The sequence below is a fragment of the Nycticebus coucang genome, chromosome 8 (assembly GCF_027406575.1).
Source record: "Nycticebus coucang isolate mNycCou1 chromosome 8, mNycCou1.pri, whole genome shotgun sequence".
Taxonomy (NCBI): Eukaryota; Metazoa; Chordata; class Mammalia; order Primates; family Lorisidae; genus Nycticebus; species Nycticebus coucang.
The window spans coordinates 52500192-52526729 of NC_069787.1; the positions used below are offsets into that span (position 1 = coordinate 52500192).

Genomic DNA, 26538 nt, shown 5'->3' on the forward strand with positions numbered 1-26538 from the left:
ATCAGCACAAATTCATAAAGCATGTTCACTGAGACACTTTTGTAATAGTAGCTAAGCACTGGATATTATTCTAATGTCCATCAGCTGCATATTAATTAAATCAATATGGCTCATCCAGACCATGGGATATACTACTAACTCTGACGCCATTAAAAAGGGTGACCTTTGGGGTGATAGAAATGTTTTTTGAAACTAGATAGAGTAGTAGTTACACAACCTTATGAATTTACTAAATGCCACTGAATTGTTACTGTTAAAATGTTAATTTTACATTATGTGAATTTCACATCAATAATCATTTTAAAGATTGAGTCTCATAGGCCCAGCACAGTGTCTCATGCCTATAATCCTAGTATTCTGGGAGACCAAGGTGGGAGGATTGCTTGATCTCAGGAGTTCGAGACCAGTCTGAGGAAGGGCAGGCCCCCACCTCTACTAAAAATAGAAAAATAGCCAGTAGCGGGAGGCATTTGTAGTCCCAATGGGCAGCTGAGGCAGGAGGATCACTTGAGTCCAGGAGTTTGAAGTTGTTGTAAGCTATGATGCCACAGCACTCTACCAAGGGTGACAAAGTGAAACTCTGTCTCCAAAAAAAAAAAAAAAAAAGTGTTATATGTGGTCATTATGTAAGTTTTAAGATACACAAAAATCAAGAAATATGAAATCCACACAGACAGAAACTAATGAAGCCCTCCCAGCAACACTGAAGCCCAGCAAGTTGAAACTTGCATGAGTGAATCAGAAAGGACACTATTGACCGTGTTTCTTGGGAGTGAAATAATCCATCTCAAAGCTTTCATAGTGACCTATGTACACTAATATAAAAAGATATTGTTGGAAAGTGACTATAATCAAGAATAAGTTATCATATGATTTAAAATAAAAATGAAAGAGTAGAATTGAAATGTTCTAACAAAAAAAAAAATGTTAAATGCCTGGGGTGATAGATAACCCAATTACCCCGACTTGATTAATTCACATTATCTGCCTGTATCAAAACATCACATGTCCCCTATAAAGATACTATTATGTACCCATAATAATTAGAAATTAAATTTTTTAAATAAAAAAAGATATTAACTAGAAAGAGAACATTCTCTTTCCTATAAATGTTATAAATGGATAGAATAAGTTTAGAAAGAGGCGGCGCCTGTGGCTCAAGGAGTAGGGCGCCGGTCCCATATGCTGGAGGTGGCGGGTTCAAACCCAGCCCCGGCCAAAAACCACAAAAAAAAAAAAAAAAAAGAATAAGTTTAGAAAGATTTAGAACAAACTTAACAGTATTTGCTGCCAGGAAGTAGACTTAGGAAAATGATGGGAATTTATACTTAATTTTATACTTTTGTAATATATGAAAATTTAAGGTTAACATTCCCCTAAGCACAGTATTACAAGAATGGAAAAACAAGCACCACACGTACTAAGTACATAATTAGAACCAGTAGGTTAACAACTGTATGCTCAGGTAAGAGAAAAACTCAAACTCAAGTAAAGAGCAAGGGGAGAAGGGCTGGGTAAACTCCCACCCAGTGGGTACATTACATGGGTGTAGGGCACACTTCCTGGGTGAAGAACACAGCTACAACCTGGACTTTAACTTTACAAAACCAAACTATGTAACCTATTTGTATATAGCCCCTTATTAATCTGAAAAAAAAAATTGAAAGTTAACGCTAATAACCTTGAAACTGGTGGGAGGACTTTGGAGTTGGTCAAGGACTGAAAATGTAACAAAGTGGCCAGTTGATTCTCTGAAGTGAAAGTGGAAATTTTGTTTTGTTTTGAATTTTCTTTTTTGTGTGTTTTCCTTTTCTTTCTACTCTTTTAATTCCTATCCTGGCTGGCATCAGAACCTCAAACTGAGTGAGCCAATTACTTGATGACTCACTGTGCTTGTTTTGACCTTTTAGTGCTTGTGGCTAATTAATTCTGAGTGCTGGGGATCTGTATGCATTTAGTTACTGGTTACTGTTTATAAGGGTCTGTTTTTAAAAGATCACAAGGATTTGTGGGGTACCATTAGTGAACTGTATATTACATGCAAGTACTTTCTTGGTAGGGCTGGCCCAGCAATCATGAGCTCATTAGGAGCCCAGGAGCTCACTTACCAGAGCCTGTACCAGCCTGAGGGGCTTGTGTTGCTACTTGCAAACAGAGCTACCTTCCTGCTTCCAGAAGGTTGTCACAATACCATGTAGCTCCTTGGAAGTTGTTTTTTAACATTTTTCATTTATTCATTTTTCTTAATTCAAAAAAATTTGTGAAGTAGGACAGAAATCACCTATAATGTAAATATGAAAAAACAATAGAATTTAGTGGTGTTCCTTTAGATCTTTGCTAACATGCATTTTTTGCATAACTATAAAGCACTCATATACATATTTTTAATCCTAATTTTATTTTAACTTACATAGAAAGGATTTTTAGCTGTTGGACTATTTTAGAATCATCTTATGGGCTAGGTAATATTCCATCCAGCAGGTAATTGTAACTTATTTAACAATGATCTTATGTTGAATAGTTTGTTTTCTTTTTCTTTTTTTCTTTTTTTTTGAGATAGAGTCTCACTATGTAGTCCTCGGTAGAGTGCTGTGGCATCACAGCTCACAGCAACCTCAAACTTGGGGTTAAGCCATTCTTTTGTCTCAGCCTCCCAAGTAGCTGGGGCTACAGGTGCCTGCCACATCACCAGGCTGTTTTTTTGTTGTAGTTGTCATTGTTGGTTAGCAGGCCAGGGCCGGGTTCAAACCTGCCAGCCCTGGTGTATGTGGCCGGTGCCCTAACCACTGAGCCATGGGCACTGAGCCTTGAATAATTTTTTTTTAAAAATTCCTTTCCTTTCTGGAAGTTTATTGTTGAATCTCAAAATAATTAGGTGCTACCTTAGATGTCTTTGTAATGACAACTCGTATGTCACATGCAGAATCAGTTCCTGCCCTCAGGAAGTTTCTGGCTAAGAATAGGTGACCAGTAAGTATAGTAACTTTTGATCATTGCTGTATCAGAGGTGTGTCCAAATGGCTCTTTAGGGAGGATGGGAAAACATTGGTGAAGGCTTCCTAGGGGAGGTGCTGTTTGAGTTATATCCGCATGAAAGTTATCCAGCTATGAAATGAAACACATTCCAAGAAGAGAACATTGCTTGAAGGAAGCACAGAGGGATGGCAGATCATGACAATTCAGGGAATGGCAGACAGCTATTATGGCTGGAGAACAGGGGGCTTGTGGGTGGGTGGCAGGATGTAGACTGTGATCAGGCCTTCTGTGCGAAGCTGGGGAGTCGGAACATCACACTGACTAACACTGGGAGCCATGGCAAGGAATACTTGTTAAATAAAAGTGCAGTTTTGAGCATAGCAAATCCTCATTGCTTTGACAAAATGTCCAATAAATATGATCTAGCCTAGGAAGAAGCCTAAAAGTGATGCACTTTGCTTTCTTCCTCATCACTTGTATTTGTCATGAGAAAGCACTGTGGTAGCATGTTTCGGTCACAAGGGTGGACTTTGGGTGGTTAGACCACCCCAAAGTCTACTGGATCTTCTTTGGAAAATATGAAAATACCCCAGGGACAGGTATCATATGCTGTCAAGATGGCATATACTATGTGACTTTCCAAGTTGACAGAACCCCAGCTGAAATAATTGTAAACAGAAAGGGAAATGTATCATGAGCCCATGTAACTGAAACACCCAAGGGTGGGGCTCCCTAGCTCCAGACACAGTGGGATCCAGAAGCTCAAATAGTGTTAGTCAAGCTTGCTCCGTTTCTCCCTCATCCTTTACCGTCTTCATCCTTCATTCTGTTTTTCCCTTTATTATGTCCTTTAGCAGATTCTTCTGTGTCACCTGGGAGAGTTGCTGTAGGAAGCTCCTACTTAGGATATCTCTTGAACCCATAGTCCAAAGGAACAAAGTCACATAGCAAGTTTCAGGTGGAATACTCCAATTGATTCAATCCGGGGGAGCCCACCCAAACTATGTGAGATGAGATACCCAAAGACCTTGAGATTCTGTTCTTGGTGGAGGAGAGTGGGAGTGCTCCCTATTTTTAAAAAATAAATAAAAGCATCTACTATTATTTATCCCTTGTTCTTCTGAAGATGGGAATTTATCCAAGACCTGCCTTCATGGCAAGTTTGGCTTGACACGTGCTCACGTTATCCAGGCTTAGTATCCAGGTGGCACAGAACAGATACTTCCAGCACACGAGTGTAAGTAGCCCACTGTCCAGTTTTCTTTAGCACATGGGCTCAAGACAATGCCTTGTTCCAAAGGCATTGTGGCAGTGTCCTCTTTTTCCTGCGATTGTATGATTTATGTTCTATTAGCAAAAGGAAGCTACTCAAGCATCCACCCAGTGCTGCCTCTGCCCCCTTGTCATGGTTGTTTTTCTCATTGTTTAGCGCTCCATTAGCTTCCGCAACGACAGCCGCCCTGATATCCTCGCCCCCCGACCCTGGTCCAGAAATGCTGCCCCCTCGAGCACAAAGCGGAGAGACAGCAAGCTGTGGAGTGAAACCTTCGACGTGTGCGTCAATCAGATGCTTACAGCTAAAGAAATCAAACGTCAGGAGGTAGGCTCCAGACCTGCGGGATCCACTGTGTGTCTGGAACAAATGTGCACTGCAGGCGGGAGTCAGGCTGGGGTCTGTGCCTCAGTCTGCAAATCAAATCTTCTTTGCATTTGTAGGAGAACAAACTGGGGTGTCTGAACTTGTAGAAGGAACTGAGAAAGCAGCATCCAGCTGGGTGGGTGTGGCCCCACTTTAAAAAGAAACCGATGTGAAAATTTGAATTTCCAAATAGACGAAACCAAATGTCGAGGATTCTGAAGTTCACAAAAATAATCATTTTAGTCATATTTTGTTAGCAACTTCTAGAATATTTTTAAATATTCATTTTGTATAACTTCAGTTCCGTTTTTGTGGAAAACTTTTCTATGGAGTGCTGTTAATTTTAATCCCTCTAAGTTTTCTGTGTCAATTCCCCCACATGGCTGTGACAACATTATCCTTTATGGAAGGCTGTTGAAGTGCTTGTGCTAGGTGGTGCTAAGACTTCATGTGTGAGTCATCTGGTGAGATCCTTGGAGTATCCAACCCCAGGGTGGAGGGCACCCCTGAATCCTGTTCACTTCTTCCCTGTCACCTGAAAGAAATGCCATAGTCTCTGAACTTTCACCACAAATTGGCAGTCCTTTAGTAATGCGTTGTTTGCCAACAGCTTGGGTTCTCAGGTGAGAGTGAAAGAATGTTCTGCGTGTCATAGCTTTTCATATTATGATAGCTTAATAATGGAACCACATGAGAAACAGTCCATTTACATACTCTTCCACAACTGCTGGCTCCTATGATTTTATATATTGTACCTGAAAAGTAATTGAGAATGAATTAACCTTGCCAGATTTTACTTAGAGTGGTAAAACGCTGGAGTCTTCCTACAATCCCAGAGGAGTGGGTGATAGATATAAAGCTTTCTGCTGAGATTCACCATCTGCTGAGTAGAAGGAAGACAAAGTATGATGGCCCAGTTAATAATACTGCCACATCCATTACTGAGAACAGACCCTGAATCGCTTCTTAAGATTGCCACTCGCAACAAAAATGCTGAATCCATGGCTCAAACTGTAATTATTATACCTAAAATAGTTCCCTCTTGTTCAGCTACATCAAAGTTCTGTAACACGAAAGATGACTTTTTGGACTGGAAACGTGTGGAAACTCTTTGTCTCACAAACAGAGAAAAGCACATTATGCAGAAGTTTTGTGGTACCTTTTCTTTGCAGGTTTTAGCCACTAGATGCACTTGTTTCAGGTTCATTTTACTTTTTGAGTGTAGTACTTAGTTATGTAGATTTGGGGCTTTGAGTTGGTTGGTCTTATAAATGAGGGAGATTTCAGAGAATATGTTTTATCTTTCCTTGCAGGCAATCTTTGAGCTTTCTCAAGGAGAAGAAGACTTAATAGAGGACTTGAAATTAGCAAAAAAGGTAAATTTAAATCCAGCAATCATTTGAATCACCTCATGGTTTTTTCCTTTGAGTCATTTCACAATTCTAGAATAGTGCTTTATAGGTACCCTCTTTAGGACTAAGACAAGTCATCAAAAATTGAGAAGAACAAAGCAGTGGGGGGGGGGGGAATGCCTCAAAACAAAAAGACAGAATAGCTCTCTTGTCTTGGTACCTTTAAGGTTTCACCTCTGCCTGTCTCTGATATACCTCAAAGACTATGTCAGTTCAATTCAGAAAGTGTCCATGGAGGCCTGGCTTTATGTCTGTTTCTGTGTCCTAGAGGTTTCATGTGCAGAGCATGGGAGAGAACGTGTAGATGTCTGAAACCTAGTGCCCTGAGTAGAACTGTGATTTCTTATTGTTTAATTATCTTTAATGAGAGGCGATAGGATTGGCAGAGGTTTTGCTTTCATTACTCTGAACTGTGTCTTAGAAATAAAGTCAAGCGAATGTCGAGAGTATATAAAGTAATGAAGTGAGGCTCTTTTATATAAAAACTTGTTTTTAGTCAATATTGTGTGTGGAGAGGAGGAAACCCAAACCTTGGTGCCTCATACGCTTTTACTTATAGTTTTGAGTTTTTTGGCAGTGCTGAGCATCAGAAGATAAAATCTACAACAAACCTTTCTCAAAAACCTTTCCATTCTAGTGACTACCCCACCCCCTAGTGCCTCGGAGAGTAAAATCCAAACTCCTTCATCTAGTATTGATGGCCTCAGAGAATCACAGGCTCTAGGGTGGTGACACATAGAGGTGACCTGTGATCACAGAACTTTGGTGGACTAAGGCAGGAGGATCACTTGAGGCCAGGAGTTCAAGATCAGCCCAGGCAACATAGCAAGACACCTATCTCTACAAAAAATTTTAAAAATTAGCCAAGTACATTTGCACACCTGTAGTTCTGGATTCCTGGGAGGCTGAGACAGGAGGATTGCTTGAGACCAGGAGTTCGAGGCGGCAATGAGCTATCACACCACTGCACTCTAGCCTGAGCAACAGAGCGAGACTCTATCTCAAAAAATAAATTAAATAAATAAATAAGAATCACAGAGTTGAAAGGATGTCTCCTTTCCTTTAAGGGTCTTTAGTCTAGCTTTCTGCTAATATGAAGTCCCACCTCTAGTGTTCCTGATAGATGGCCTTCTAAGCTTTACTTGGTCACAGCCAAAAAACTGTGTTTTAGGGAGGGGTGGAGGAAGAGGAGATGAGAGAGGACAAAGAAGTTATTTAACTCTGGGAGTTGTGATGTTGGTCATATGTCCAGTTCCTCCTTCCTAATCAAGATTTGCCAAACCTCGTACACCCTCAGATGTTTCTGTGACATGGTGGTCCTACCTTCCTGGAAACCCTTCTCTTTCCTTTCAATCATCCATATCCCCCATCCTCCAGAAACCAGCTAAAATCTTGATTTATTCCTCTACAATAGTTATTACCTCCTCCTCTTCACTAAGCAGCTCATCTTCAAAACCTCCCCTGGCCACTCCAGCTTTAATTCTCTAACCCTCTAGCACAGTTATGGTTTGATAACTTATTGATATCATGCAACATATATCCTGTTTTTAATCTTGAACTATTTTTTAAATATATATTTCGTTTTCCGTGCATTTTTCTTTTCTTTTTTTTTTGAGACTGAGTCTCCCTATGTTTCCCTCAGTAGAGTGCTATGGCATCACAGTTCACAGCAACCTCAAACTCTTGGGCTTAAGCAATTCTTTTCCCTCAGCCTCCTTCTCCTAAGTAGCTACAGCTACTCCTAAGGGACTACAGGCGCCTGCCACAACTCCCGGCTATTTTTCTTGTTGCAGTTGTCATTGTTGCTTTAGCTGGCCTGGGCCGGATTTGAACCGGGCAGCCTCTGTGTATGTGGCCGGTGCCCTACCCACTGAGCTAGAGGCACCGCCTTTTTTTTTTTTTTTTTTTGAGACAGAGTTTTACTATGTTGCCCTAGGTAGAGTGTCATGGTGTCACTACTCACAGCAGCCTCAAACTCTTGGGCTCAAGTAACTCTCTTGCCTCAGCCTCCCAAGTAGCTGGGACTACAGGTACCCGCCACAATGCCCAACTATTTTTTTGTTGCAGTTATCATTGTTTTAGTAGGCCTGGGGCATTCTCGAACCTGCCAGCCTCAGTGTACGTGGCTGGTGCCCTAACCACTGAGCTATGGGCACCAAGCCCCATGCATTTTTCTTATCTTCCCAATTAGCTTTATGAAATTTCTTGAAGACAGGGACTGTGTGCCCTCTAAGACTTTATATTCTATTACAGGGCCTTGCTATATCTGTATTTTCTTGTTTTTTAATTATCTTTAACAAGGAACAGTAGGATTGGCAGAGGTTTTGCTTCAAGTCAGTAGTAAAACATGCCAATCACTTTTTCTTTTCTTTATTTTAAATGTGTATAATTGAGAAAGAATATGCCAATAGCTAATTTTGAATAATGGGGGAGTTTTTGAAGATGCAGGATCTTGTTAATTTTAAAAACATTTTAACAGTCAGATCTACTCTATACCTAGGATTTGTGCTCTTTCTTAGATGTATGATATGTTAGAATAAAAAAGCTTTTGAATGGGCGGCGCCTGTGGCTCAGTGAGTAGGGCGCCGGCCCCATATACCGAGGGTGGCGGGTTCAAACCCGGCCCCGGCCAAACTGCAACCAAAAAATAGCCGGGCGTTGTGGCGGGCGCCTGTAGTCCCAGCTACTCGGGAGGCTGAGGCAAGAGAATTGCTTAAGCCCACGAGTTGGAGGTTGCTGTGAGTTGTGTGAGGCCACGGCACTCTACCGAGGGCCAGAAAGTGAGACTCTGTCTCTACAAAAAAAAAAAAAAAAAAAGCTTTTGAAAAACCTGCTTTGGTTATCAACAGACACAAAGGCCGAAGGCAGTGCTGGAGTCTCCTCCCCTCCAGCCACACCTCTGCTGTTTCTGTAGCATTCTGCGAGAAGCTGTTATTAGACAGCTAACATTCTGTTACTGATGGAACCTCTCAGGAACCATCTGTATGAACAGTTTACTTCCTCTGATTTTAAATATTTGCTTCCATTTCTTGCCCTCCTCATGCAGGCCTATCATGACCCCATGCTGAAGCTCTCCATAATGACAGAACAAGAGTTGAATCAAATCTTTGGAACACTGGACTCTCTAATTCCTCTGCATGAAGGTATACTTTGTTCCTGGAATGAGTTGTGACTTGTAGCCTTAAATGAGTTGTCTTATAACAAGTCGATGATTATGTAATACCTTCAGTGCGAATAACCCAGAACCTACTTCCAGCCCTGTTCATATTTGTATGCCTAACAAAATCAGCATTCTGTTTGTTTTTTTGCCAGAGCTCCTTAGTCAGCTTCGAGATGTTCGGAAGCCTGATGGCTCGACTGAACATGTTGGTCCCATCCTCGTGGGCTGGGTAAGAAAAGTTTTCTGGTCTTGGTTGAAGATAAATTTCAGCAATTTAGGTGGAGTATCATTTCAGCAAGACTTTTATTGGCAAATATTGGTTTCACATCAGAAAAAAATAAAATCCAAATTTCTAATAAAATGGATTAATATAAATATTTTTAGTCTTCATCTTTTTAAAGCATGAAAACAATTTTTTCTTATTATAAATTTACTGTATTTTAAAATAACATGAACTTTTTGCAATAAAATAAGTAAAGGTACACATGAAACTATTACTAGTTTCACATCAAATAAAAATAAAACTTCTTAATCTTTGATTTAGGCTGGGTAGTAATATATTAATAATTATCACCATTTCTAGTCCACTGACATGCCAGTGTGGTGGCTCATGCCTGAAATCCCAGCTTTTGGGAGGCTGAGGTGGGTGGATTGCCTGAGCTCGCAGGTTCAAGACCAGCCTGAGCCAGAGTGAGACTTCGTCTCTAAAAAAGTGCATCATGGCGGGCACCTGTAGTCCCAGCTACTTGGGAGACTCAGGCAAGAGAATCACTTAAGCCCAAGAGTTTGAGGTTGCTGTGAGCTGTGATGCCATGGCACTCTACCAAGGGTAACAAAGTGAGACTCTCTCTCTCTCTCTACATATATATATATATATATAGACATGTTTCTATTCACTACCAAAAAAGCTTTTTGGGATATAAATAACCCTAAAATATAGTTTTATAAAGAATATAGTAAGTTAAGTAAATGTTGCTAATGTTTAGCATATATAGGGTCCTAAGTAACTTCATAGGAGAGCTTGGTTCTCTGTTGACCTTCATCCCAACGTAACTTATTCCTTTTCATAATTAAATAAAATAAATGTGACCTCAGATTATAGATTATAAATTTATAGTCCTGGGGCTGAATTTGTGTTTTATTGGGTGCATAATGTTGTTATTTGCTTACTGTACTTTATTTGGGTAAGGCATGCAGTCTCTGTTTGCCACGGTACCCACTACTCCCCCCTATTCTATACATTTCTGTTACCCTCTATGAGTACTTGAGTGTTCTGGCCCAGCTCTGGGTACTTACCATTTGATATGAAGCAGGTTATGTTATGATGACTTCTTACAGGCAAGATTCGATCTCTCCTCCCTCTGATAGGCATACTGTTCTTGAAAAATAGAAAGGAAGTGCCATAGCAACTAGTATTAGAGATTATTTCACTCTTTCAAGGGTGCTGTAAAAGTTTTTATCCAGTTATACTTGTATTTTAACCTTCCTGAAACCTTCCAGTTCTCATAGCCTGGTGATCTGTGGATATGCAGAAAGTTTTGACTTTGGCCTCTTATGCTTCTCAATGACTGCTTTGGTCAAGAAACTTTGAAGGTTTCATGACTTAGACAGTTTTAGTTCAGGAGTCAGTTTTAGTACCGAGGCTGAACTATCCCAAGGGTTTCTAAAAGGCAAGTAATGTTCTAAAATGAATAATTTAGAAAATGTGCCTTAATATTTCAAGAGAAATCATTTATCTTATATTTTTGAATTTCATTTTATTATGAGTCATGGTAGGTGTTTTAACTTCATTGGCCCACAAAGAAATTTCTCTAAAGAGAGCCAGCCAACTTGAGCCAGGGAAAGTATAATGACAAGAGGATCTGCCTCAGTATTTCTGTTTTTATTAAGTTTGAGATTAATATATAGATACGTGTGATTATGTTACACTGTTTGCATTTGTTAGGTAAAGTTCAAGTTGTAGTTGAGTCCTTCACCCAGCAGGTGTGCCATATACCCGTACATTGTACCCATTAGGTGAGAGCTTACTGAACTCCCTTCCTCCTGGCCCTTCCCCACTTCTTCAATTTATTTGTGTTTTTCTCTCATTTGGGCATGTACTTATTCATCTACTGGTTTTATATTACTATTGAGTATGTTAGGTGCTTGCTTTTCCATTCTTGGGATACTTAGGAGGATATTTTCCAAATTTGTCCAGGTAAATACAAAAGATGTAAAGTCTCCGTTGTTCTTTATGGCTGAATAATATTCTATGGTATGCATATACCACAGTTTATTAATCCATTCATGGGTTGATGAGCACTTGGGTTGTTTCCGTGATGATTGTCAGCTGAGCTGCAATAAACATTCTAGCGCAAATGTGCTTATGGTAAAAAGGTGTTTTTTCTTGGTTGATACCTAGTAATGGGATTGTAGGATCAAATGGATGGTCTACTTGTAGCTTTTTGAGGATTCTCCATACTTCTTTCCAAAAAGGCTATATTAGTTTGCAATCCCACCAGTAGTGTCTAAGTGTTCCCTTCTTTCCCCATCCAGGATGGCGTCTACAGCTTTGGGACTTTGTGACGTGTGCTATTATCACTGGGGTTAGGTGATAGCTCAAGATGATTTTGATTTGCATTTTTCTAATGATTAGGGATGATGAGCATTTTTGCATGTATTTGTTGGCCATTTGTCTGTATTCTTGGGAGAAGGTTCTGTTCATGTCTCTTGCCCAGTGATAAATGAGATTGTTTGCTCTTTTCTTGTTGATTAGTTTGAGTTTTCTTATAGATTCTGGTTATTAGCCTTGTGTCAGATTTGTAACATGTGAGTATCTCCTCCCATTCTGAAGGTTGTCTATTTGCTTTAATTGTTGTGTCCTTAGCTGTGCACAGCTTCTTAGCTTGTTCAGGTCCTGTTTGTTTTGTGATATGGTGGCAATTTTCTTCTTTCCCTCCAGTATTTCTTAAACTTCCTGAGTCTATGGCCTGCTTTGACAGAGGTAAAGGAGGCAGTGATACAACACTCAAGAATTAGAAGGATAACTCCTCTGTTTTTGACAAGACAGCAATGTAGAACTACATGGTTTCCTTAAACATCACATATAAATTGTTAAGTTGTGCCAGAATTAATATTGTAGGAATTTGCCTATTGTTAGCTTTTTTTCTGAAATGTTTGCTCATTTTATTAAAAAATTGATTTGATCTGAGAACAGCTTTTACAGTCCTTTTTTGTACATACCCAAAGGAAGCATGACTATGCTGGTCCATTGCTGTCTGGACTCTTCAGGCATTAAATGGGGACTTGCAGCTTAAAGAGCAGCCTAAAATTAAACAATGGCCCATTGTTAGCAGACCCTATGAAAAACAGCTCTTATTTATCAGGTCCGATGAGCTGTTAAATGTTTTTCCTCTTTTAACTGCAGATGTGTACATGCAAGTGGGAACTGTAAACCAAGGGGTACATCTGTTTGAGTTCTGTTCTTTTTAACAGAGAAAAATACACATCTTAGTGAACTTTGAATGAGAAAAGTCAGAGCCCATTCAAGCCATGAAAAATTGATTTTATCCCTCCCCCACAAAAGAAAAAAATGGGAGAAAAAAACCCTTTCAACAAGTAAGCCTTCCAAGTGAGACAGCCTTGTCCAGTCATTTTGACCTTAGAATGAATCAATTACTTTTACTTTGAAGACCTTAAAGAGAGTGGTTGCTTTTTTTCAGGAAACCACCCTGGTTACTGGGGATCAGGATCCTCCCACTCCCTAATGGGTCAACTTGTTTGAGTAAGCCTTCACTGTCATAAAGAAACACCTTCCCAAGTGATTTATCTTCATGCTAACGTTGTTTTTTTTTTTTTTCAGTAATAAAATAATTTATAAGCTCTCTAAGACAGCAAGTTCTCACATTAATTTGGGTTATAATTAAATTTTAATTCCTTAGAGGGAGGCAGGGTATATGGAAGCCAAAGAAATTGATTTGTTCTATCACTTTTCACAATATTTGGAAGATAGGAAGAATTATTTTAAAAAGTGAAAAAGTTTCCCTTCTAAATTATTGATAGTCTATTTAAAGAGATAGCAAGTAGTTCAGAGCTTTAGGGTCAGGAGAGAGGCAAGAACAAGCTTGAGACTCTGGTTTTGTCTCCAGTTGTGCAAGTAGCGTGGCTTCTGTAAACCACAGATTCTTCAACAAAAATATTCTAGGGACAGATAATAATTACTAGCACTTACTGATTCTCAACCAGAAGCCAGGCTTCATGCTACACATTTTAACATGCTTTAGCTCATTAAAAGAGAGGAAGACATTAGTATGTGTGTTTTATAAGTGGGCTCAGAAGTCACTAACAGCTGGCCTGTTTACACTTTGAGCCTGATTCTCCCTGATTTCAGAATCTGTCCTCTTAACCACTGCATTTCCAACTCTCATATTCTAAATAAGTGAGTATGTATGTATTTGGGAGCCAAGATGCTTACACTCTTCATCCTCTGATAATTAAAGATCACTTTACGATACAGTGGTGTTTTGTAGCTGATGTCTGGAACCAGATAGCCTTTCAGGTCATGCCCAGGAAATGAGCACCCTGTCAGGTGTGAACACAGGACCAGAGCCTGATTTGGTTACCATGGTAGCAGGGCGGCAGGATCAGAGAGAGTAATAGCCCATTGGACAATGAAGAACAATGTGGGCAGGTTCCTCACTAGTTACATCTGATGGTTACTGCTGATTTGTTTCTCCATAATGAAAATACTGGGCATTTCCAGATCTTTTTAAAAGGTGAGGAAGTAGAAATGAAATTAAGCAGGCCTGAGGCCTTTTAAAATTAACTCTGAAAATCTAAATTACAAGCTGCAGCACCAGATATGGAGTGTGTGTGTGTGTGTGTGTGTGTAAGTACCCATTATCATTACTTTCAACTATAAAGTTGAGGAGAAAAATTCTGCAGCTCTTTTTAACATAAGTAGAGGGGTTTTTAAATAACATGTAAGGAAGGTGGTAGACATATCTATGGACTGTTAAGCTCAACAGTGAACTTTTAAAATATTACGTCACTGGTATTTTTTTGTGGTTTCAGTCACTGAAAAAATAATTTCATTAAGAGGTGTAAATGCAGCAGCAGAATAGTTAAACCTCCAGATGCTGCCACACTTTATTTTTTTTTTGTTTTTTTATTTTATTATTTTTTTTTATTAAATCATAACTGTATACATTGATATGATCATGGGGCATCATACACTCGCTTCATAGACCATTTGACACATTTTTATCACAATGGTTAACATAGCCTTTCCGGCGTTATCTCAGTTACTGTGCCAAAACATTTACATTCTACATTTACCAAGTTTCACACTTTATTTTTAATCCAACATGAAATAGTACTTAATCTTATAATCCCTTAAATATTTATTGGTTTGTTCATTCAGAACAAAATCTTAGAGTGTCTGCTGTGTAGTAGGTCCCATGGAAAGTACTGAGGATCTTGCCAGGGTCTCACACCAAATCCCTATGAAGTGTCAAAGAGAATGCCGCTTTCTAGTCCAAGGCAGAGAAACAAAGTCAGCCTAAGCCATTGGCTGTGTTTTATTGCCTCTGCTAACTTTCTGGAGGCTGGTAGCCGTAGGGTGCTGTTTAAGAGAGAGAAGTAGAAAAAGGAGATGAGAAGCGTTTACCGTTGACTCTCCGACATGGTGTGCATACAAAGTGACTGATGGGAGATGTCAGGGAAATGAACATTTTGCTGGAATGAAGGCAGTGGGGTTGAAATGTTCCAAAGTCTTTGAGCTTGAATTGTTTCTTGTATGGTATTGTGATGTTAACCCTTAGTTATAGCCAAAAATTGTTTCTGGCCTATCAGAACTAATTTAAAAACTTTTATAAATGTTTCCTGAATCTGATTGTGTTTACTAATCATATTTTTGCTTTAACTTATTGAGGCCCTTTATATGTAGAATTAATAATTGGGCCACTTTGGAATCAGATAATCTTAAACTAAAGTAGAGGTCCTTGTACCCAAGGACAGGACTGTGGAGTCTGACCCTCACGTCTTTTGTGTGGAACTTAAAGTCTTCTAGGTTCTTATTCATAGTTTGAAAACAGATCCTATTTTTAAAAATAAGATAGGCTTTCACCTTATTGGATATTATTGGAAGATCAGAAAAATTTTGATCTATATGCATATGCAGTACAAAAAAATAACAATCGGGTCTTAACAATCAAGAAAGGAAATATACAACTAAGAAAATTACTTCATGAGCTGGGCATGGTGGCTCACACTTACAATCCTAGCACTCTGGGAAACTGAGGTAGGTAGACTGCTTGAGCTCAGGAGTTTGAGATCAGCCTGAGCAATTGGGAGACCCCATCTCTACTAAAAATAGAATGGTGGGTGCATGTAGTCTGAGCTACTTGGGAGGCTGAGGCAAGAGACTTGCTGGAGTCCAAGAGTTTGATGTTACTGTGAACTATGATGCCACGGCACTCTACTCAAGGCTATAGAGTGAGACTTTATCTCAAAAAGAAAAAAAATCATAATAAAATTACTCTGTGAAAGCAAGCCAGAGCCCAGGAAAACTGTATTGCCTGTCATTTTGAAGATGCTGCTAATTTCCTCCAGCCATGCGGATACAGGAATGTTGGGAATAAAATAAAAATAATTTTTTAACATTAATTTAAAAAACAAGTATAGTGGCTCATACCTGTAATTGTAATGACTCAGGAAGGTAAGGAGGGATGATCACTTGAGGCCAGGAGTTCAAGACCAGCCTGGGCAACATAGCAAGACCTGTCTCTTAAAAAAAAAAAAAAAAGTTTACATTTTTGAGACAGAGCCTCAAGCTGTTGCCCTGGGTAGAGTGGCATCACAGCTCACAGCAACTTCCAACTCCTGGGCTTAAGTGATTCTCTTCCCTCAGCCTCCCAAGTAGCTCACTTTATCGCCTTCGGTAGAGTGCCTTGACATCACAAAGCTCACAGCAACCTCCTATCGCCCAGGGCTTAGGCGATTCTCTTGCCTCAGCCTCCCGAGTAGCTGGGACTACAGGCACCCACCACAACGTCCAGCTATTTTTTTGTTGCAGTTTGGCCGGGGCCAGGTTTGAACCTGCCACTCTCGGTATATGGGGCCGGCACCCTGCCCACTGAGCCACAGGCACCGCCTTTGGTTGTAGTTGTCATTGTTGTTTGGCAGGCCCTGGCTGGATTCGAACCCGCCAGCTCAGGTGTATGTGGCTGGCGCCTTAGCCGCTTGAGCTACAGGCACTGAGCCATGTTTACATTTTTAAAAATCCAATAACTTAATCTAAAGCAATTATTTTTCTAGAGAGTGTGGGTTTTTTTGTTTGTTTGTTTGTTTGTTTTTGATACAGAGTCTCACTATGTTGCCCTGGGTAGAGTGCTGTGACATCACAGCAACCTCGACTGTTGGGCTTAAGCGATTCTCTTGCCTCAGCCTCCCAGGTAGCTGGGACTACAGGTACCCACCACAATGCCCGACTAGAGAGTGTGTTTTTTGAAAAATAGAATGTCAGCCAGGACTGGAGACCAGTTATGTGTTTCTTCTGTCCCAGTGAGTGATGCCACTTGTAACTTCAGAGCTTAATTATTTTGACAGCCCAATTTTCTCTCTTTCCTTCTTAGCTGCCCTGTCTCAGCTCCTATGACAGCTACTGCAGCAATCAAGTAGCTGCCAAAGCTCTACTGGACCACAAAAAACAAGATCACCGAGTCCAGGATTTCTTGCAGCGATGTTTAGAATCTCCCTTTAGCCGCAAACTAGATCTCTGGAATTTCCTTGATATTCCAAGAAGCCGTCTGGTGAAATATCCTCTGCTTCTTCGAGAAATCCTGAGGCACACGCCAAATGATAATCCAGATCAGCAGCACTTGGAAGAAGCTGTGAGTCTGTCTGTTTTTTTCCGTCTTCCCTTGTTATTTCCCACATAACGACTAGTGGGTTGGGTCAATAGGTGAATGAAAGGATGCCTGGTGACTTGGGGCTCAGGAATTTTGGGTTCCAGGCCTGGCACCATCAACCATGTTTTGATTTTACAGTTCACCTCTCTTCTCTCTGCCTCGGTTTCCTAACCTTTAAAATACAGTGCTTATATGAAACACATTGAATGTACCTGGGGTTCAGGATTCAAATCTCAGCTCCATCACAAACTGTGTGAACTTGGGCATGTTACTCTCTTTAGAACAGGGGACCAAGAGGGAAGAGACTAGTGACAGGGAAACAAGTCGAGAGGACACTGCAGTGGTCCGAGTGTGAAGTTGTGAAAATCTGGCTGAGGAGGTGACAGTGGGGACAGAGGATAACAGACCAATTCAGAGGGCTCCTTTCCTGATTTGATCTAAGACAGTAACAGAAGGAGGACACACATAGGTAATTTGATAATCAGAAGCCTTGAACTTCCTTAAGCAAACTGCCTATCTCCTCCCAGAGAGGGAATTAATAATTAGTAATAGTAACAACAATAGTAATAGTAATTGCTGACATTTATTATAAGTACCTAGTAAATCAACTTATGTGATAACCTCACAGGGTATGTGTCTGATTTAACCCTCACAATAACCACTGAGATAGCTGTTTTTATTAGGACCATTTTCCAGATGAGCTTGGAGGAGTTAAGTAGCTTGCCCAGGCCGTGAGCCAGCAAGTGATGGAGTTGATGTTTAAATTCTGTCAGTGTAGATTCCAAATCCTGTGCTTTTCTACTTTCTTATGATTCTATACCTTGATGCAGAAAGCCTGGGTGCTCCTTTGGGCCCCTGTTGCCTTTAGAATTGCAGAGACCTGCCTGGTCCTCAGACCTTAGTAGAATCCTGAACCCCAGTAGAAAGGCCTCACTGGTGCAGGGCTGGGCTGTGTCTCCATGTAGGAAAAAGAATAATGAGGAAAGGCTCGCTCTTGATTCACGAGGTGTGCGGTGTATCTGCCAGGCCCCACACAGAGAGACAAGGCCTCAGTCCAGCACAGACGGGGGATTCGGGCACTGAAGATGAGGCCCAACTCACTTCATCATGTCTGTTTTTATTACTGGGAAGAGTGTGATAGAGTTTCCTTCTCTCCATATTTCATCCTGGCAAGTGTGTGGTCTGCAGGAATGAAAACAACAGGGAGCTCAAGCTACTCTAAATAATTCCTTTTTTGAAGCACAGGGGCATGTTCTGAGTTTTACTGTAAAGATTCTTACTTTTTAATATGCAGCATGAAAGAATATTGTTCTGTTTTAAAAAACACCCACTGTGCTTAAGTCTGAATTTTAAAACAGATAGATAAGAATATGATTGTTTGCAATATAAAAGGATATGCCAGTAACCAGTTTCCCTGGCGTGTGAAAGTTGAATGTGCAGATCTGGGCATGAAGCATGGTATACCTGCATTTGAAAATGTCTGCAAAGCAAGTCTTTTAAGTGCCCGTTTACACAGTATTAGCACAGAATTTTTTTCCCCTTCTTTTCAAAATCCTCATAGTATTACTCCAGATGAGCACAATTATTTACCCCTCTACTGGACCACAAAATGTCTGAAAAACATTTTGAATGTTTTGAGTGCATTGTGAATGTCTGAAAAACATAAAACCTACAGTACCAATGTGGCTTCACTTATATATTCCCTGAATAAATCTCCCATCTATGAAAAGGAAAAAATCAGAGATGCTAAGTAAATTGCTTCTGCGCCAAGGAATTGATTACATTCAGTCCTGTAGTTAAATCTAAAAAGAGGTCCTGTTTTTAATGCAGTGTCTAAATTACATCTTTATCAGGATTTCTTAACAAGTGTTTTGTAGGTAGATAGAAATTTCCCTCAAAAGAGAACTTGTTAGAATAGAACTTGGGGTGTTCAGATATTCCAGAGAACTGGTTGCTTAGTATTTTATATTCTAAGGAATGTTTCAGCCAGAAAATAATCCTGCAGACTGATTCTTTCCCCTGTCCACCACTGTCCTCCAGCTCCTTAAAAAAAAATTTACTGAAATCAATGGGAAGAAGAGTCCTGCTGTTAAGAACTGCTATTCTTGGTTCGTGTCAGGAGCCAATTACTAGATGACAGTGTGTTGCAAGAGGTCAGACGGACAGGGCTTTCAGATTCCACTTTGAGAATAATGAGCCCAGCATGTAAAGGCTTAATGCCTATGCTGTGACCAGTATCTCTCATCATCTCCCTTTCTGGGCCCTTCCTCAGTTTGAACCCCAGTGAGAGATGCAGCAGTAAATTTAATTTAAATGCACAACTACAGTGACTGCTATTGGCAGCCTTCTGTATGTAACTTTGTATCTCCCTGAAAACCTGCAGAATAATCTCTCAAAGACGAAGGCAGAGAGGTAAGACCCTTATGATATTCAGGTAGAGATAAATATAAAATACTATTTGTAATAAATGAAAACAGACCCAAAATTACTCTTCATAAATGTATGTGAGAGCTGGCCAGAAAGTATCCAGCCATGTACTATGAGCATGGCTGGGTACTTTCCGGACAGCCCTGCGTATAGACTATGGAATGATGACTCTGATTGTTTCCATGGCCTTGTCTCTATTTTTTCAAATCCCAGAGACAGAAGCAGTATTTGAAAGTAGTCATCGCTGCCTAAGAAATCATGGTGGCATTTGAGTTTATTATCTCATGTGATCCGCCAGCTGTTCAGCTCCGAGTTAAATCAGGAAGTGAACACATCTTTATTCATGTAATGCATCTGCTTTCTGGTTTCCTGGGTACTTGCAGGAAATTCGGAAAATTGACTGGAGTGTATTAATTCCAGCTGTCCAGGTACACAGAGTGGTATACTTAGTATCAGTTAATGCTAAACAAGGAAAAAGTTTGAATTCCACTACAGGTTAAAAATGTAGATACGTAGAAGAATAAAGTAGAGAGAACTGCTCAGATACCTCCCATAGATTTTAAGCTTCTGCAGGACAGGGACCCTCTCTCACCTAGTCTAACACCAAACATTGGTTAAGTTAATTTGAAGGATGAGTCATGACTTTTGCATATTTTATGAAATTGTTTTTTGTTTATAAAGTAACAGTGATTAACCAGTCACCTTTGAAAACCCAGAGGAGAAAAGAGAAACAACTAGAAAGTATACTGAAATATTCTGCTACTTATTATTTGTTTTGTATTAATAAAACCTAGATTAATTTCACATGACTTATATTTAATGTAAGGTTGACAGCAAAAGTTAAAAGCTTCTTTTATACACTAAAGAGACTATTTTTTAAAAACAATGTGTTTTTTTTTCCCATCAAAGTAATGCTACCAACCAAAATTTGGAAAATAGAGCAAAGAATGACTAAATGATTTTTGAAACTCTTGATAGCTACAATAATATACAGGTTATGTATCCATTCTCAGAGTACAGTCACCAGACTTCCCCTCAGAGTTGTAAGATTTTCTGTCAAACTTGTGTGAAGTCCAAAAGTTATAATTAGGTAATAGTTTTTACCCAGTTGCTTTGGACAGATGGTAATATTTTACTAGCATATGAAAAATAATCACTTAATCCTGGAGAGAAGTATTTCCACTTTAAGCCATTAAAAGATATACCCTGTTTCCCCAAAAATAAGACATCCTCCGAAAATAAGACCTACTTACAGGGATGATAAGATGTCCCCTGAAAATAAGACCTAGCGCATCTTTGGGAGCATACCTTAAAATAAGACACTGTCTTATTTTCGGGGAAACAGGGTAGTAGCTTTTGACTGAGTAAAAGCCTCTTTTAGAACCTTGCTTTGCACAGAGATCAGTTTTTTTCAATTAAGTAAATGTGACCAAGAAGAGATCTTACCAACATTTTCTACCTGTTAAGTTCTTTTCAGTTACCACTACAAGAAAGATGGGATGGTTGCAAGACAGAGGATCCTGCTGAGGGAGTCATCATTTTGCCTTTGATTGGTGTCATTGAGTTTTGCTAATTTCTCATTCCTTCATTTTCAACTATTTTCTAGCATCTAAATGTATTATCTATGTGATAGAATAACAGCACATCAGAATAAATACCCAGTGATCATGTCTCCATGCAGTACTCTTGTTATTTTTTGTAGTCACTACATTACATCCTCCTTCGCTTTGGAATCTTCTGCCCCTAACTTAACATGTGCCATATACATGGGCATGAGTGAATACGTACCAACTGCCCCCATCAGTGCTCCTAATGTCTTTACTTTCCATTCTTTTTTCTCTGTTCCTTATGAAACAGATGGGGTTTGTGTTTTGTCACTAAAAAGGTAAGCAAGCTGGGCATTGTGGCAGGTGCCTGTAGTCCCAGCTACTCGGGAGGCTGAGGCAAGAGAATCGCCTAAGCCCTGGAGTTGGAGGTTGCTGTGAGTTGTGATGCCATGGCACTCTACCAAGGGCAATAAAGTGAGACTCTGTCTCTAAAATAAATAATAAATAAATAAATAAATAAATAAATAAAAAGACCACACACACAAAAAAAAGATAAGCAAACCATTTGTTCACACCTGATTTGCAAATATTGTTTGTAATCTAAATTGAGTACGTGTAGAGAGACCTTGAAATTAGCTTTCAACTCCCCAAAACTGATCTCTTTTTTGGACTTTTACAGTCTGTTTTGTTTTCTCTTTTTGGCCAAATTTTTTATATGCCTACATTTTCAACATCGTGAGCATGATTTAAGAAATGTGAAGCATGAGGTTCAGTAGTTGAGTTGTGCATGACAAAGACTATGCCCTGTATCTCTTCCTTTCAGATAAAATTATGTATCAACATTAGTTTTGCATATAATATAAATAGATGTGTATATATGTACAAAGAAATATATGTATGTGTACATATGTGGGTGTGTACAGATAGGTACAGTTATACTAAAGGCATTTATTTTTTTTCCTTTTCCCAAAGCAGCAACTTAGATAACAATCTCTGAATTAAATCCAAGTGTGTCTTGGTGACCTTCTAGACTGAGCCCCTAAGACTTGTTGGTGTGGATGGTTTGCTGACTTTCCCCTATACTTATTTTCTCTTTCTTCCCACAGATAAACATCATTCAGGGAATCGTGGCAGAAATCAACACCAAGACTGGGGAATCTGAATGCCGCTATTATAAAGAGCGTCTTCTTTACTTGGAAGAAAGCCAGAAAGACTCCCTGATTGACGACTCACGAGTCTTGTGTTGTCATGGTGAACTGAAGAACAACCGGGGTGTGGTAAGTGGTTACTGTCCTTGAGCAGTCTCACTGGGGCCTCCCCTACCTCCAATCCATTTAACATTGAGCCTTGTCTTACTATTCCTCCCCTGTCTACAGTAGTACTCTTTTAAACAAAAATCGCTTTTACGGTGTTGTCAATAATATATATATTCATTCATCATACATACTTTAAAACATTTTTTAATGTCATGGACCAGTAACATATTCAGAAAGAATTTCAGAAACCAACATAGGGTTGCCAGCTTTTTTGTTTGTTTGTTTGTTTGTTTGATCACAACCTTTAAAAACAAACACAGTTAATGTTTCCTACTTTGATTTCAGAAAATAAAGGATGATTTTAACAGCATGTTAAAAGGATTTAATCTGAGAACAACAGATAGCTCTTAAATTGAATATATTTACCTTTATGACAAACTCTACTTTCTCAAGGATTGGGACTGATCCACGGATTGGAAGGTTGAGACCAATGTTTACCTTTGTTTTTTTAAACAAATAAACTACCTTCCATTTACTGCATATGTAGCTCGGATCTGTAGATACTCCCATTTCCTGACTTTTATTCCTGAGCAGATATTAAAATTGTTCCTCTTCTGCTATTGAAGCAACTATGCAAATATCCCCTGGAGCACTTACTACAGTGGGTTACAATTCTCCATCTGTCTGTCAGTTTCTTCCAGTATACCATGTTCTTTTAGGGTAGTGACTATGGTTTGTCAATCCCCAAAACCTATTAGGGGGACCCGGTACTTACTGGACTCCCAGTGAATGAGTGCTTATTTAAAGTATAGATGATTTTGAATTATATGAAAGTTCAAAATTCATTCAACTCACCAGGCTATTTGTATGTATAGCCAGTAGAAATTAATATATGGGTGTATTTCAATTTCTGTGTTGAGATTGGAAGAGAGAATCTCCATTCTGATTGTATTTCATCTTCAGTATCTAGTCAATCCTTAGATGAAAGCCGAAACTATATTAAAGATTTCCTACTAAAGCTTTGATAATTCAGCGGATGCCTTTTGACCTGGGCTTGGAAATGTTACTTGAAATTAGTGGGCAGCCCATTGTCAGGGCTTCTGTGGGTCCAAGAAGCTGGTAGCCAAGTGGAATAATGAGACCTATCAAGGCTGGGAGATGTGTGTCTCTTTGACTAGGGAGTCACTAATGGCTGGGAAGTTGTGTTCTGCTTCGTGCTGACTTTCAGAAAGCACTGGTGGACTTCTGGTATCTGACACTCAGCTCTTGGAACATTCTTTCTAGAAAGCCCTGTGGGAGATAGGAAAATACATTTCTTCATAGAGTGGGAGCCTCTTGTCTTTCTGTACATCAGTCAAGGGCTGAGGACTCTCTGTCCAGGGCATTAAAAATGAACTCTAGTTCAGATTACAGAAAGATTTTTGAAAATAAAGATAGTAGTTAGTTGGAGGTTTCTTGTTTTTCCCCCAGTAGACTTGCCAAGGTCATTGTGAACAAAGTCCTATATCAGAAAAAAAAAAAAAAGCACAGTAGTTTGACAGCAAATAGGAGCCGAGACATGAGAGACTCAGCAAACATTCCTAAATGAGGGCTTGTTTTTTCTTCAGGTTGCCCAGACGATCTGAATTCAATTGCCTACCTTGTCTAGGAGATTGATTGAAATGGAAACAACGTGAAAAAAAAAAAAAATCCCTGATTATTATAAATACTGTACATAAAACAAGACCTAGCCTTCCCTGCCACCACCCAGCCCTGAAAGAAAATTATTTTTTGTTTTTTGGGTTTTGGGGTTTGTTTTTTTTTTGAGATAGAGTCACCCTGGATAGAGTGCTGTACTGTCATAGCTCACAGCAACCTCAAACTCTTGTACTCAAGCAATCCTCTTGCCTCAGCCTCCCGGGTAGCTGGGACTACAGGCGCCCACAACAATGCCTGGCTAGTTTTTCTATTTTTTTTTTTTTTTTTTTAGTACAGACAGAGTCTCACTCTTGCTTAGGCCTAAAGGAAGTTCTTAAAACATTCTTTCTACTGCCCCACCCTTAAAAAGCCTTAACTTGGTTGCTTTGTGCTTTATTCTGTTTTTCAATCTTTTAAAATGTATATATATTTTATTCCCACCCGCCAAGATTTGGTTAAGTTTTTATTTCTACAGTTTTGTGTGTGTGTGTGTATACACCTATGTGGTGGGATAGGGGAGGAGATCATCATATGATAGTGCTGAATGTGCTTCCTCTACCCTAAATCAAGATTCTAATCTGAGTTTCTACTCTCCCATTCTGGTCTCCCCTTTGAGGCCCCTGAGTTGACATTCCTTTTTTTTCTTTTTGCAATTTTGGCTGGGGCTGGGCTTGAACTCACCACCCTCCAGTATATGGGCCGGTGCCCCACAGGCGCTGCCTGAGTTGACATTCCTAAATGTTTCCACCAGAAAACCAGAACTTAGCTGCAAAGTTGTGAATATTTTCACTTCCTTCTGCATTTCCAAACTGTGAGAGGAATTAGCATTAAATGGACGAAATTTACCCCAAGTCTACCAAGTAGACTTGCTTTCGTGATGCAGTTTGAGACAAGCTGCATTTTCTTTTTGCCTACAACACACACATCAGTTGTCAATGTTTTAAGCAGAAACTCTTCAGAGAACCGAGGTTCTGATAAGCTTACCCGAGAAGGAAAATTTTGCTCATCTTTCTTTGTGGTTATGGAAGCATGGAATTGAACTATGCAATTGAGCAGTGTTCTCTGTTGGAGTCCCTGAATGAAGCTGATAATCAGCTTTGTGGTTGAAGGAGCATGTGTTTTTAATGAGTTTGGGAAGCAGATATTAATATTAGACTTTGATATGCCGATCTGATCCTTTATAGACCATTGTTAATTTTGATCTCTTAGAATTACGTTGAGTAATTCATGTATAAATCAAAGCCAGGGAGTGCTAACTATTTTTCCCTTTTCTACCCCCTTTATCCTATTCCCCTTTATCATTTTTTTTCTTGTTAGAACTGAAGGCTATGTCTGTCTGCACAGGTTGTTAATTATAATGTGAATAGGGCCCCTGGAGTTGGCAGCCCAGGCTGCAAGGTATCTATAGGCAAAAGGGATTTCTCCAGTGGACCTTCAGGGAGCTGTTCTCATAGGAAAGGCTATGAAATCTCTGGAAATGCCTCAGGCCTGCCCAACTTTTGTTCTCCTAGAAGTAGTTTGAGCCTAGATTCATAATCCAGTGTGAACCTAGAGAGAACCTAGGGTCCTCTCTACCCACAGAGGTCCACGAATCAACCACTCATGAGATTGTTGCTTAGGGAAATCCTGTGGATTCTTTTCTTCTAGAAACTTCATGTTTTCCTGTTCCAAGAAGTCCTTGTGATCACTCGAGCCATCACCCACAATGAGCAGCTCTGCTACCAGTTGTACCGTCAGCCGATCCCAGTGAAGGACCTCCTGCTGGAAGACCTGCAGGATGGAGAAGTGAGGCTGGGCGGCTCCCTGCGAGGGGCATTCAGCAACAACGAGAGAAGTACGGTGGCAGTCGGGGTTGACCTGCTGAACATTTTTTATTGTGGTAGTTCAGAGGGAGTAGCTGGCTCGTGAAAAAGAACCACAGCCTTCACAAATTATATTTGCTATCTCATCACCTACTGATCGTGTAACCTTGTTTAACCTCTGTGATTCTCAGTTCTCCATCTGCAAAATAGAAATGCATACATACCACCTCCACAAGGTTATGATAAGGGTTAAGTAAGATTTTGTAAGTGAACCTGCCTTGCACATCGTTAGTACTCCTTAAGCTCCTTTTCTCCTTCCATCAGATAAAAATGTGCTTAATACCAGATAGTCCTTACATGGATACCTGTTGCATTATGATGGGTTTTATATTTGAGCTGGTAGACTTGTCTCTAAAGACTATCTGGTCACCTAGAATGAGGGCTCATCTATAATATTACTCAAAGGGGCTCTTCTAACTTGAGATTTAGTAAACAAATTAACCAAAGCAAGCTAAAATAATACTATCAAGTATACTTCATTTGTCAAGCACTGTTCTAGGCCCTGGTAGTACAAGCAGTTAACTTCCTTGCCTTTGTGGAGCTTACATCATGATGAAGGAGATAAATAATAAATAAATGTTCTAGGTGCTGTTAAGAAAACTAACCCCCCCCCCCAAAAAAAGAAAACTAAAACCCAATAAGGGGATAAAGAAGGATAGCAGTAGAGATCTGTTTTAGATGAGGTGGTCAGGG

At 39.7% G+C, this 26538-nt stretch overlaps 1 protein-coding gene across 5 annotated transcripts in view; it reads left to right on the top strand.

Moving 5' to 3' along the window:
• The window catches only part of ARHGEF3 (Rho guanine nucleotide exchange factor 3), a 323685-nt gene that overhangs the window by 293317 nt on the left and 3830 nt on the right, over positions 1 to 26538 (top strand). For 4 of the 5 annotated variants that reach the window (XM_053598926.1, XM_053598925.1, XM_053598927.1 and 1 more), the window contains 7 exons: positions 4406 to 4576; positions 5929 to 5991; positions 9074 to 9170; positions 9340 to 9416; positions 16801 to 17058; positions 22157 to 22327; positions 25631 to 25817. In XM_053598926.1, coding sequence (XP_053454901.1) covers positions 4406 to 4576; positions 5929 to 5991; positions 9074 to 9170; positions 9340 to 9416; positions 16801 to 17058; positions 22157 to 22327; positions 25631 to 25817 — 1024 coding nt within the window. The remainder of the gene's footprint in view (positions 1 to 4405; positions 4577 to 5928; positions 5992 to 9073; positions 9171 to 9339; positions 9417 to 16800; positions 17059 to 22156; positions 22328 to 25630; positions 25818 to 26538) is intronic. The other variant, XM_053598929.1, reaches the window with a different exon arrangement.